The sequence below is a fragment of the Protopterus annectens genome, chromosome 16.part0 (assembly GCF_019279795.1).
Source record: "Protopterus annectens isolate FY-2018-M chromosome 16.part0, PAN1.0, whole genome shotgun sequence".
NCBI lineage: Eukaryota > Metazoa > Chordata > Ceratodontiformes > Protopteridae > Protopterus > Protopterus annectens.
The window spans coordinates 79,084,666-79,097,192 of record NC_056750.1 but is presented as its reverse complement, the minus strand read 5'-3'; the positions used below and the strand labels follow the sequence as shown (position 1 = coordinate 79,097,192).

Sequence of the window (12,527 nt, the reverse complement as noted above, 5' to 3'; positions counted from 1 at the left end):
CTGAGAATTTTTTGCAGGCTATGACTTGTATCTCCAACTTACCCAGTGTTAGTTGTACCTTTTTATTAGATCTATTGCTCTGAGTAATTTTGGAATATCTGTGTATTTGTATGCAGGCTATGACTTTTATCACCATCTTACCCAGTGTTAGTTGTACTTTTTTATTACACCTATTGCTCTGAGTAATATTGCAATATCTGGGTGTTTGTATGGAGGCTATGACTTGTAACGCCATCTTAGTTAGTGTTAGTTGTACCTTTTTGTTACATCTATTGCTCTGAGTAATATTTTAATGTCTGGGTGTTTGTATGCAGATTATGAGTTGTATCGCCATCTTACCAAGTGTTAGTTGTACCTTTTTATTAGATCTACTGCTCTGAGTAATATTTGAATGTGTTGATATTTGCATGCAGGCTATGACCTGTATCGCCATCTTACCCAATGTTAGTTGTACGTTTTTTTTAGACCTATTGCTCTGAGTAATATTGGAATGTCTTGGTATTTGTATGTAGGTTATGATTGTACTGCCATCTTTCCCATTGTTAGTTATACTTTTTTATTGGACATATTGTTCTTACTCATATTGTAATGTCTGGGTATTTCTGTGCAGGCTATGACTTGTATTGCCATCTTACCCAGTGTTAGTTGTACCTTTTTATTCTATCTATTGCTCTGACTAATATTGGAATGTCTGGGTATTTGCCTGCAGGCTATGAGTTGTATCACCATCGTACCCAGTTTTAGTTGTACCTTTTTGTTAGATATATTGCTCTGACTAATATTGTAATGTCTGGGTGTTTGTATGCAGGCTATGACTTGTATTGCACTTTTACCCAGTGTTTGTTGTACCTTTTTATTAGATCTATTGCTCTGAGTAAGATTGGAATGTCTTTGTATTTGTATGCATGCTATGATTGTATCGCCATCTTACCCAGTGTTAGTTGTACCTTTTTATTAGAGCTATTGTTCTGAGAAATATTGGAATGTCTGGGTATTTGTATGCAGGCTCTGACTTGTATCGCCATCTTACTCAATCTAAGTTGTACCTTTTTATCAAAATTATTGCTCTGAGTAATATTGGAATGTCTGGGTATTTGTATGCAGGCTATGACTTGTATCGCCATCTTACCCAGTGTTAGTTGTACCTTTTTATTAGACCTATTGCTCTGAGTAATATTGGAATATGTGGGTGTTTGTATGCAGGCTATGACTTGTATCGCCATCTTACTTTGTGTTAGTTGTACCTTTTTTTACATCTATTGCTGTGAGTAATATTTTAATGTCTGGCTGTTTCTATGCAGATTATGACTTGTATCACCATCTGACCAAGTGTTAGTTGTACCTTTTTATTAGACCTATTGCTCTGAGTAATATTGGAATGTCTGGGTATTTGTTTGCAGGCTATGACTTGCATCGCCATCTTACCCAGTGTTAGTTGTACCTTTTTATTAGACCTATTGTTTTTACTCATATTGGAATGTCTGGGTGTTTGAATGCAGGCTATGACTTGTATCGCCATCTTACCCAGTTTTAGTTGTACCTTTTTATTAGATCTATTTCTTTGAGTAATTATTGGAATGTCTTGGTATTTATATACAGGCTATGACTTGTATCACCATCTTACCCAGTGTTAGTTGTACCTTTTTATTAGACCTATTGCTCTGAGTAATAATGGAATTTCTGGGTGTATGTATGCAGGCTATAACTTGTATTGCACTTTTACCCTGTGTTAGGTGTACCTTTTTATTAGATCTATTGCTCTGAGTAAGATTGGAATGTCTGGGTATTTGTATGCATGCTATGATCTTACACAGTGTTAGTTGTAACTTTTTATTAGAGCTATTGTTCTTACTAATATTGGAATATCTGGGTATTTGTATGCAGGCTATGACTGTATTACCATCTTACCCAGTGTTAGTTGCACTTTTTTATTAGATCCATTGTCTGATTAATATTTTAATGTCTGGGTATTTGTATGCAGGCTATGACATGTATCGCCATCTTACCCAGTGTTAGTTGGGCCTTTTTATTAGATCTATCGCTCTGACTAATAATGGAATGTCTGCGTATTTGTATGCAGGCTATGACTTGTATCACCATCTTACCCAGTGTTAGTTGTACCTTTGTATTAGATCTATTGCGCTGACTAATATTTGCATGTCTGGATATTTGTATGCAGGCTATGACTTGTATCCCCATCTTACTCAGTTTTAGTTGTACCTTATTATTAGACCTATTTCTCTGAGTAATATTGGAATGTCTGGGTATTTGTATGCAGGCTATGACTTGTATCACTATATTACCCAGTGTTAGTTGTTCCTTTTTATTAGGTCTATTGCTCTGAGTAATATTGGAATGTCTTGGTGTTTGTATGTAGGCTATAGCTTGTATCGCTATCTTACCCAGTGTTAGTTTTACCTTTTTATTAGACCTATTGCTCTGAGTAATATTGGAATGTCTGGGTATTTGTGTGCAGGCTATGATTGTATCGCCATCTTAACCAGTGTTAGTTGTACCTTTTTTTTAAACCTATTGCTCTGAGTAATATTGGAATGTCTGGGTGTTTGTATGCAGGCTATGACTTGTATCGCTATATTACCCAGTGTTAGTTGTTCCTTTTTATTAGGTCTATTGCTCTGAGTAATATTGGAATGTCTTGGTGTTTGTATGTAGGCTATAGCTTGTATCGCTATCTTACCCAGTGTTAGTTGTACCTTTTTATTAGACCTATTGCTCTGAGTAATATTGGAATGTCTGGGTGTTTGTATGCAGGCTATGACTTGTATTGCACTTTTACCCTGTTTTAGGTGTTCTTATTTATTAGATTTATTGCTCTGAGTAAGATTGGAAATTCTGGGTATTTGTATGCAGGCTATGACATGTATCACCATCTTACCCAGTGTTAGTTGTACCTTTTTTATTAGATCTATTGCTCTAATATTGTAATGTCTGGGTATTTGTATGCAGGCAATGACTTGTATTGCCATCTTACTCAGTGTTAGTTATACCTTTTTATTAGATCTATTGCTCTGAGTAAGATTGGAATGTCTGTGTATTTGTATGCAGGCTATGACTTGTATCACCTTCTTACCCAATGTTAGTTGTACCTTTTTATTAGATGTATTGCTCTGAGTAATATTAAAATGTCTGGGAGTTTGTATGCAGGTTATGACTTTTATCGCCATCTTACCCAGTGCTAGTTGTACCTTTTTATTAGACCTATTGCTCTGAGTAATATTGGAATGTCTCGTTATTTGTATGCAGGCTATGACTTGTATTGCCATCTTACCCACTGTTAGTTGTAACTTTTTATTAGAGCTATTGTTCTTACCAATTTTGGAATGTCTGGGTATGTTCATGCAGGCTATGACTTGTATCACCTTCTTACCCAATGTTAGTTGTACCTTTTTATTAGATGTATTGCTCTGAGTAATATTAAAATGTCTGGGTATTTGTATGCATGCTATGATTGTATAGCCATCTTACCCAGTGTTAGTTGTACCTTTTTATTAGATCTATTGCTCTGAGTAATATTGGAATGTCTCGTTATTTGTATGCAGGCTATGACTTGTATTGCCATCTTACCCACTGTTAGTTGTAACTTTTTATTAGAGCTATTGTTCTTACCAATTTTGGAATGTCTGGGTATGTTCATGCAGGCTATGACTTGTATCACCTTCTTACCCAATGTTAGTTGTACCTTTTTATTAGACCTATTGCTCTGAGTAATATTGGAATGTCTGGGTATTTGTATGCAGGCTATGATTGTATTGCCATCTTACCCAGTGTTAGTTGTACCTTTTATTAGATCTATTGCTCTGAGTAATATTGGAATGTCTGGGTATTTGTATGCAGGCTATGACTTGTATCGCCATCTTACCCAGTGTTAGTTGTACCTTTTTATTAGATCTATTGCTCTGAGTAATATTGGAATGTCTGGGTATTTGTATGCAGGCTATGACTTGTATCACCATCTTACCCAGTGTTAGTTGTACCTTTTTATTAGACCTATTGCTCTGAGTAATATTGGAATGTCTGGGTATTTGTATGCAGGCTATGACTTGTATCGCCATCTTACCCAGTGTTAGTTGTACCTTTTTATTAGACCTATTGCTCTGAGTAATATTGGAATGTCTGGGTATTTGTATGCAGGCTATGACTTGTATCGCCATCTTACCCAGTGTTAGTTGTACCTTTTATTAGATCTATTGCTCTGAGTAATATTGGAATGTCTGGGTATTTGTATGCAGGCTATGACTTGTATCGCCATCTTACCCAGTGTTAGTTGTACCTTTTTATTAGATCTATTGCTCTGAGTAATATTGGAATGTCTGGGTATTTGTATGCAGGCTATGACTTGTATCACCATCTTACCCAGTGTTAGTTGTACCTCTTTATTAGCCCTATTGCTCTGAGTAATATTGGAATGTCTGGGTTTTTGTATGCAAGCTATGACTTGTAACACCATCTTACCCAGTGTAAGTTGTGACTTTTTATTAGATCTATTGCTCTGAGTAATATATGAATGTCTGGGTATTTGTATGCAGGCTATGACTTCTATCTCCAACTTACCCAGTGTTAGCTGTACATTTTTATTAAATCGATTGTTCTGAGTAATATTTTAATGTCTGGGTATTTGTATGCAGGCTATGACTTGTATCGTCATCTTACCCAGTGTTAGTTGTACCTTTCTATTAGACCTATTTGTCTGAGTAATATGGGAATGTCCTGGTATTTGTATGCAGGCTATGACTTGTATCGCTATCGTACCCAAGGTTAGTTGGACCTGTTTATTAGATCTATTTATCTACTAATATTGGAATGTCTGTTTGTATGCAGGCTATGACTTGTATCGCCATCTTACCCAGTGTTAGTTGTACCTTTTTATTAGATCTATTGCTCTGACTAATATTGGAATGTCTGGGTATTTGTATGCAGGCTATGACTTGTATCGCCATCTTACCCAGTGTTAGTTGTACCTTTTATTAGATCTATTGCTCTGAGTAATATTGGAATGTCTGGGTATTTGTATGCAGGCTATGACTTGTATTGCCATCTTACCCAGTGTTAGTTGTACCTTTTTATTAGACCTATTGCTCTGAGTAATATTGGAATGTCTGGGTGTATGTATGCAGGCTATAACTTGTATTGCACTTTTACCCAGTGTTAGGTGTACCTTTTTATTAGATCTATTGCTCTGAGTAAGATTGGAATGTCTGGGTATTTGTATGCAGGCTATGACTGCATTACCATCTTACCCAGTGTTAGTTGCACTTTTTTATTAGATCCATTGTCTGAGTAATATTGGAATCTCTGCGTATTTGTATGCAGGCTATGACATGTATTGCCATCTTACCCAGTGTTAGTTGGGCCTTTTTATTAGATCTGTCACTCTGACTAATATTGGAATGTCTGCGTATTTGTATTCAGGCTATGACCTGTATCACCATCTTACCCAGTGTTAGTTGTACCTTATTATTAGACCTATTTCTCTGAGTAATATTGGAATGTTTTGGTGTTTGTATGCAGGCTATGATTGTATCGCCATCTTACCCAGTGTTAGTTGTACCTTTGTATTAGACCTATTGCTCTGAGTAATATTGGAATATCTGGGTGTTTGTATGCAGGCCATGACTTGTAACACCATCTTACTTAGCGTTAGTTGTACCTTTTTATTAGACCTATTGCTCTGAGTAATATTGGAATATCTGGGTGTTTGTATGCAGGCCATGACTTGTAACACCATCTTACCCAGTGTTAGTTGTACCTTTTTATTAGATCTATTGCTCTGACTAATATTGGAATGTCTGGGTATTTGTATGCAGGCTATGACCCTTACCCAGTGTTAATTTTACCTTTTTATAAGATGTATTGCTCTGAGTAATATTGGAATGTCTTGGTATTTCTATGTAGGTTATGATTGTACTGCCATCTTTCCCATTGTTAGTTATACTTTTTATTGGACATATTGTTGTTACTCATATTGTGATCTCTGGGTATTTGTGTGCAGGCTATGACTTGTATCGCCATCTTACCCAGTGTTAGTTGTACCTTTTTGTTAGACCTGTTACTCTGGCTAATATTGGAATGTCTGGGTGCTTGTATTTTTGTATTCTCATCATTACTTGTAAATCCTGCTGTTTTATGACTTTGTATCTTTCTGTGCATAAGATACTGTAATCACTGTTGTAACAATTTCAGTTTGTAACTCTAGTTTGCTTTTCTTTTTTGGATTACTATACCTGGTTTTCTTGCGTCTTCTGTTTTTAACTGTCGGCTTTGCTTGATCCCATATGCTGTGAACTGCATCATCAGTAATGCTTTGTGCTTCGTGTTTCCACTACTTCTGTGATACCTGCTTATTGTAGTGTTTGCAAAATCCAGTGTAACAGTTTTGCCACATTATTGTATCTTTCAGTGGGAACACATCACTTTCATGAATGTAGTTTCAGTGAACACAAAAAGAGCAAATACTGTTCACCGAACCTACTTTCACTAACAGTGGTTTCCTAGAACCAGTTGGCATAATGATTAAGGTCTTTGCCTCCCATGCACAGGATACAAGATTCAATTCTGACCTCCGACCAGTTGCCTTTATGGAGTTTGCATGTTCTACCTCTGTCTCTGTGGAGTTCCTCCCACCTCCTAAAAATATGTTGAATTCCACCTCCCAAAAACATGCCAAGTGTTTCCACTCAAACTCACCCAAAAATGGACTTGTGGGCAGCAGCATAGACTCTACATGGTGCCTATAAAGGGGAAGAGTTGCATATACCAACCACTTTGGGCTTTAACTGTTGTGAGCAGTATCAAGATAGGAGACCACATATCACAGACTGCATGTCGTGGCAGGACTAGCCACTCAACGGTGTAAAATATGGCTGTAGGTGATTTGGTCATGTTGACTAATGTCTCCAACATGTGCATGGGTAGTTATTGGTGATAAGTAGTTTGAGGACCCAGCCTACACTGATGTACACCAGGGACCCATGCTAATGGAGGGGGGCTTTATGTGCTCCTGTTGGCCAGTGTGTGCCGAAGATATAGCCCAGCAGCCCATGGTTCAATAAGCTGGTTGACCTGCCTAGCTTAGGTTACTTAGGATAGCTCTATTGTGTGAAAGCTGGAATTAAGCCAATGAACCTGCCAATCATGAACTATGAATTGCTATGCTCAGTGTAAGTTCACTGACAGGATGTAGCTTGGAAGTGGATGACCTGATGGTAACGAGGAGGTTGGACATTCTATGTATCCAGGAGGGAAGATGGAAGGGCAGTACAGCAAAGCTACTTGGCTTGGACTCCATGCTCTACTACTCAGGAGGGGGCAGGCTAGAAATGGTGTGAGGATAGTGGTGAGAGAGAGGCTTCAGAAGGCAGTGAGGGATGTCATCAGAATTAGTGACAGACTCATGGCAATCAGATTCCAGTGTAATGACAGGGCAGTATTCATAATATCAGTGTATGCCCCACAGCAGGATTGTGATAGTGAGGAAAAGAGTGCATTCAGAAAGCAGTTGCAGGACCTACTAGATAAAGCAGGACAACATGAATTGACATTGATAATGGGTGACTTAAATGCACATATCGGGACAGACTGAACATGAGGACTACCTAGGTCCACATGGGTGGGGCAACAGGAATAAAGATAGAGATGCCATTTTAGACTTCTGTCAGGGAAATGGCTTGATAGTAGCCAACACATGGTTCAGGAAGAGACAGCTGCAAGATCACATGCAACTTAGGTAGACTCCCTGCTAGTAAGGAAAGGGCACTGAGGGAAAATCAGTGATTGCAAAGTCATCTCCAGTGAAAGAGTTGGCCCTAATAAACCACTGGTTGCCACAATCAGCTGCAAGGAGTTAAAGAAGAAGCTGGTTGTGGAATACAGAAGTCCAGGAAGTCATCAAAGAAAGAAAGAAAGAGGGCAGTAAAAAAGTGGAGCTAGAAAGATGGACCAGGCTAGGAAGGAATACTGGTTGGCTAACAAAGTGGCTGAGAGAGGAGATGCAATAGCAAAGAAGAAGGCATCACAGGTACGATACCAGCTTCTGGAAAGTGACTCAGTAAATGGAACAAAGGAACTGTATCAGGTTCCAAGGCAAAAACAGAAAGACAAAGAAGAGAGTGAGACACCCTTCATAAGGGGTGCCAGCAGCAACCTGCTGACCAGGCCACAGGACACCAAAGGCAGATGGAAGGAGTCTTCCAGCAGCATCTGAATGAAGAAAACCCATCAGTAGCTGTACTGCCCCAGAAACAGCCTACAGTGAGAGAAGAGGAGCCCCCCCCTAGAAGAAGTAAGAACATCACTAAGGAAGATGAAGTCAGGGAAACCAGCAGGCTCAGATGAGGTCACAGCAGATACGATCAAACTGTTTGTGGAGATAAGGAAGAAATGGCTCTTGAGGACACTCATAACAGTGTGGAGAGAAAGGCGTATCTCAGATGGCTGGCGAATAAGTATACCCATGCCAGTGTACAAGAGCAAAGGGGACATTCACAACTGTGGGCAGTATAGCGGTATCAAACTCCTGCCACACTGCATGAAAGACCTGGAGTAGGTGACTGATAAATAAATATGAAGAGCAGTAGAAAAAGAAAGATGGGAGATGAGCAGCTCAGATTCAGATCAGGATGCAGCACAACTGACCCGATGTTTGCAGTGAGACAGATAGTTGAGGAGAAGCTGGAGACAAGGAGAGACTCCAACTGGACATTCCTAGACTTAGATAAAGCATATGCAAGCTGATTTGGGCAATTATGTGATGCTTCAAAGCTCCAAATACACTGATTGAATTTGTCAGGCTATGAACAAACACCCAATGACTCAAATACGAACAGTGTTCGGACTCACAGAGGGCCTCTCAGTGGGAGTGGGTGTGCATCAGGATTCATCTGTGAACCCACTGCTGTTCATACTGGTGATGGACTACATTAGGAAGCAGGTCAGATGGGATAAATCAGTAAAGTTGCTGTATGCAGATGATGTTACATTACATGCAGACTCTAAGCAAGAACTTCAGCAAAGGATAAGGGAATGGAATGCAAAACTTGAAGGCACATGGAATGTGTCTAAGTGCAGATAAGGCAGTTGTAATGGTAGTAAATGGGGGAAATCAGAAGAAGCTGAGAATTAAGATAGATGGAAAGGTAATGGAACAGGTTAACAACTTCAATTATCTGGGAGGGGTGGTTGAGGAGAAGGAAGTCTGAATTTGGAGGTCAAAGCTACAATTAGAGGGTCTGCTGTCAACTGGCACATTGTGTCAGGTGTAATATGTGACAGGAGAATGCCAAAGAAGCTGAAAAATAAGGTGTACAAAACAGTGGTGCTACCAATACTACTGCATGGTACAGACACCTGGGCACTAAATGTAGAGCAGTTAAGGAAACTAGAAGTCATGGAGATGAAGTGCCTGAGAAGGCTGATCGAATGCAGACTGTGGGACAGATGAAGAAATGAGGATATAACAGCAGAAGCCAAAGTATCTCCAATTGCAGAAAAGATCAAAGAGAACAGATTACAGTGCTTCAGGCAGATGAGCAGAAAAGCAGAAGACAATCTGGTGAAGAATATTTGGGACAGACAAGAGGAACGCAAGAGGAAATGAGGGCATCCAGCAAAGAGGTGGATGGATTGTGAGAGAGAAGACCTGTGACAGCCAGGCATGAGTGTTGAAGAAGGTAGGAGAGTGGCACTGAATCAAGAGAGAGATGGAGACAGTTGACACAAAACCCCAACCCCATGTAGAAAATGCAAATAAAAGGGGCTTGATGATAAAGACGATGATGAGTTTCCTTTTCTCTCCATTGTTGTGTGACCTCAGAGTTGGTGGATATAAGTCTGGGGGCTGTGGGGGAGTCACCTCACATGGGGGAGTGCACGGTATTATTCAACCTGCAAATGAAAAATTTTAATGTTTACTGAAGATAGTTTTTGTTAAGTTTCCATTCGCTGAAATTACCTTTGGCAACTCAGCATGAATCCCTTTTCACTATGCAGACCCTCAGCCATGAGTGTATCACAACCAGCATTAAGATGTGCAGCTGCTTCGAGATGTGTTTTACAGAACCTGGTTTTGTCTTTTTCTATGGACTTTCTTAACCAACATGTACGTAGCCCACAGTCTTGGGGCACTATTATTACCCTTTCATCTTTTGTTCTACAAGTGATTCCTCTAGGAGTTTTTTTGGCACTATATTTGTAGGCTTTAGCACTTTCTCTCCTTTTCTTTATAATTTACATTTTGTTTTTGACATTTTCAGTTACCATCTAATTCTCCTTCTGTTTTGATTTCTGTTCCCAATCCTTTACAAAAATGCTTTTGCTAAACTGAGCAATGATGTCCTCTTAAACTTCTCTTCATACTTTACAACTTTCAGTATGTTTTGATCTGAAGAGGTCACTAAATATGTCTGCAGTCTCATGACTGCAGACCTGCGTATATATGTGGTCAGTTTTCAGGTGGCCCGTATCTCCTTCAGACAGAGGAATATGTTATCTTGGGATGTTCTGTTTTTTGTATATCATTTAATAAGCATTAAGCATGGTTTCTTGTTTTCTTGTCCAAATGATTCAATGCTGTTTTGGTCCAGTCAATCACACCCAAGCTGTGAGTTAGACTAGAAGAGCAAATCAACTGATATCCTGGACTTTATTCCAAGATGACAGTGCAGTTTTCCATATTATTTTTAGTCTTCTGAAGTTCTCCCCACTAAGCTTTGTTTTCATTTGTTTGTGTGTTATTGTTAACCCTTCCTCTGTTCCCAAACGTATATGCACTCCATCCTGTTACAGGTTCTTTTATATCACATTCCTGTCCCAGGTTGATATTTTTTTGGTACAGCATATTTCCATTTATAAATGTAGCTTTTACACATTTATCAAGACCAAATATTACTCTTATATCATCTGAGAAATGTTTAAACCATTTATAGTTGTGCTTTCAGATCCGCATCTGATGAACTGTCCAATGTTTAAATCATCCACAAAAAGAAATGAGATGGTCTTTGTACAAGGTGGGTTTCTGGGAGTTAATCTGTAACCATAGACAAGTCTATTACGTAAAAAGCTTAATGGGCTAAGGGTAAGACAAAACTGCAGTATTGACCAAGAATCAGCCTAGAATATCCTACTTTGAATTTTGATATGTCTCAGCTGCAAAATGGTTTGCTACTGTTTCATAGTCACTGAAGTGTGATTGGTCAATGTCGGGTGTATTTTATACATCTTTAAGCATACCATAATCGATGTAAGATACTTTGAATTTTTTTAATCTTTTCACACCATTTCTTAAATTCTTCTCTTTTTTACAACTGTTTGTTATTGCTTTCTTTAACTACTATGTTTGGTAGTAACTTGATTAAAGTGTAGCTATCATTCTAAGTCTTTTAGATTAAGCACTTGGGCTTCAGACCAGTTGTTTTACATTAGGAAGGTTTGTGGCCTGCACTATGGTGGCAGGACAGGTAGCTGACATCCTTCTAAGTTGGGAACTGCTGATTGATGGCTCAGTGTCTGTTATTCTAAAAGTGTATTAATTCTGGTTTAAGCACTTGGGCTTCAGGCCAGTTGTTTTACATTAAGAAGGTTTGTGGTCTGCACTGTAGTGGCAGAACAGGTAGCTTACATCCTTCTAAGTTGGGAACTGCTGATTGAGGGCTCAGTGTCTGTTATTCTAAAAGTGTATTAATTCTGGTTTAAGCACTTGGGCTTCAGGCCAGTTATTTTACATTAAAAGGGTTCGTGGTCTGCACTCTTGTGGGAGGAGAGGCTGGACTCTACCCTTCTGAGCTGGGAATTTCTGGTTAAAGGCTTATAGTGCCTTCATATTTGAACTGTTTCTTACTGAAATTGGTACACCTTGTTTGCTGTAGCATAGACTAGATCCAGGCCTGCTGAATCTAGCTTTGTTTGTATGCTTGTTGTTTGTTTGCTTGTTATTTCCCTGAAATGCTAATTCCACCTAAAACGCGGCTTTTCAGCGCTTCTGTGGATCCCTAGTGATATCTGCATTGCTTACTGTACTTATTTCCTTGTTTCACTTGAAAGAAAGTTACTGTTTGTCATTTTTGCATTTAAGTTACCTGTAACACATTGCATTTAAGTTACCTGGCACTTGCTCACTAAAGCAATTATATAAGTCAGCACTAAAAAATTAAAAGCACTACACCCTCACAAACTCCCTTGAGTACCTTGTTCCCCATTGGCCCTTTTTTTCAATTATAAAGGAATTCCCAATGCTATTCTATCATGTCGAAAGGTCAGTTGTCAATCTCCTCTCTGGTCCAGCTGGTGAATCTGGGAATCTTGAGGCAAAGTTACAACTGCCTCATGTACACAGACAACCCTCTCCTCCTCCCAACAAATTCCAACACATGTGAGAGATGCAACCATATAGCCATACTGGAGGCTAAGCTCTCTCACCTCAGTACTGGCAAAACCAGTCAGAAGGAGAAGGAAACCACACTCACTACAATTCCAGTCTCACATAGACCTACCACGACAGCAAACCAAACACATAA

General features: G+C 39.0%; 1 protein-coding gene across 1 annotated transcript in view; it reads left to right on the top strand.

Annotated features, from left to right (window-relative positions):
• Positions 1-7,951: 7,951 nt before the first annotated feature.
• Positions 7,952-12,527, top strand: part of LOC122790517 (jerky protein homolog-like) — a 67,127-nt gene continuing 62,551 nt past the window's right edge. The window contains exon 1 of the mRNA XM_044058068.1: positions 7,952-8,100. Within this exon, the coding sequence (XP_043914003.1) occupies positions 7,952-8,100 (149 nt within the window). The remainder of the gene's footprint in view (positions 8,101-12,527) is intronic.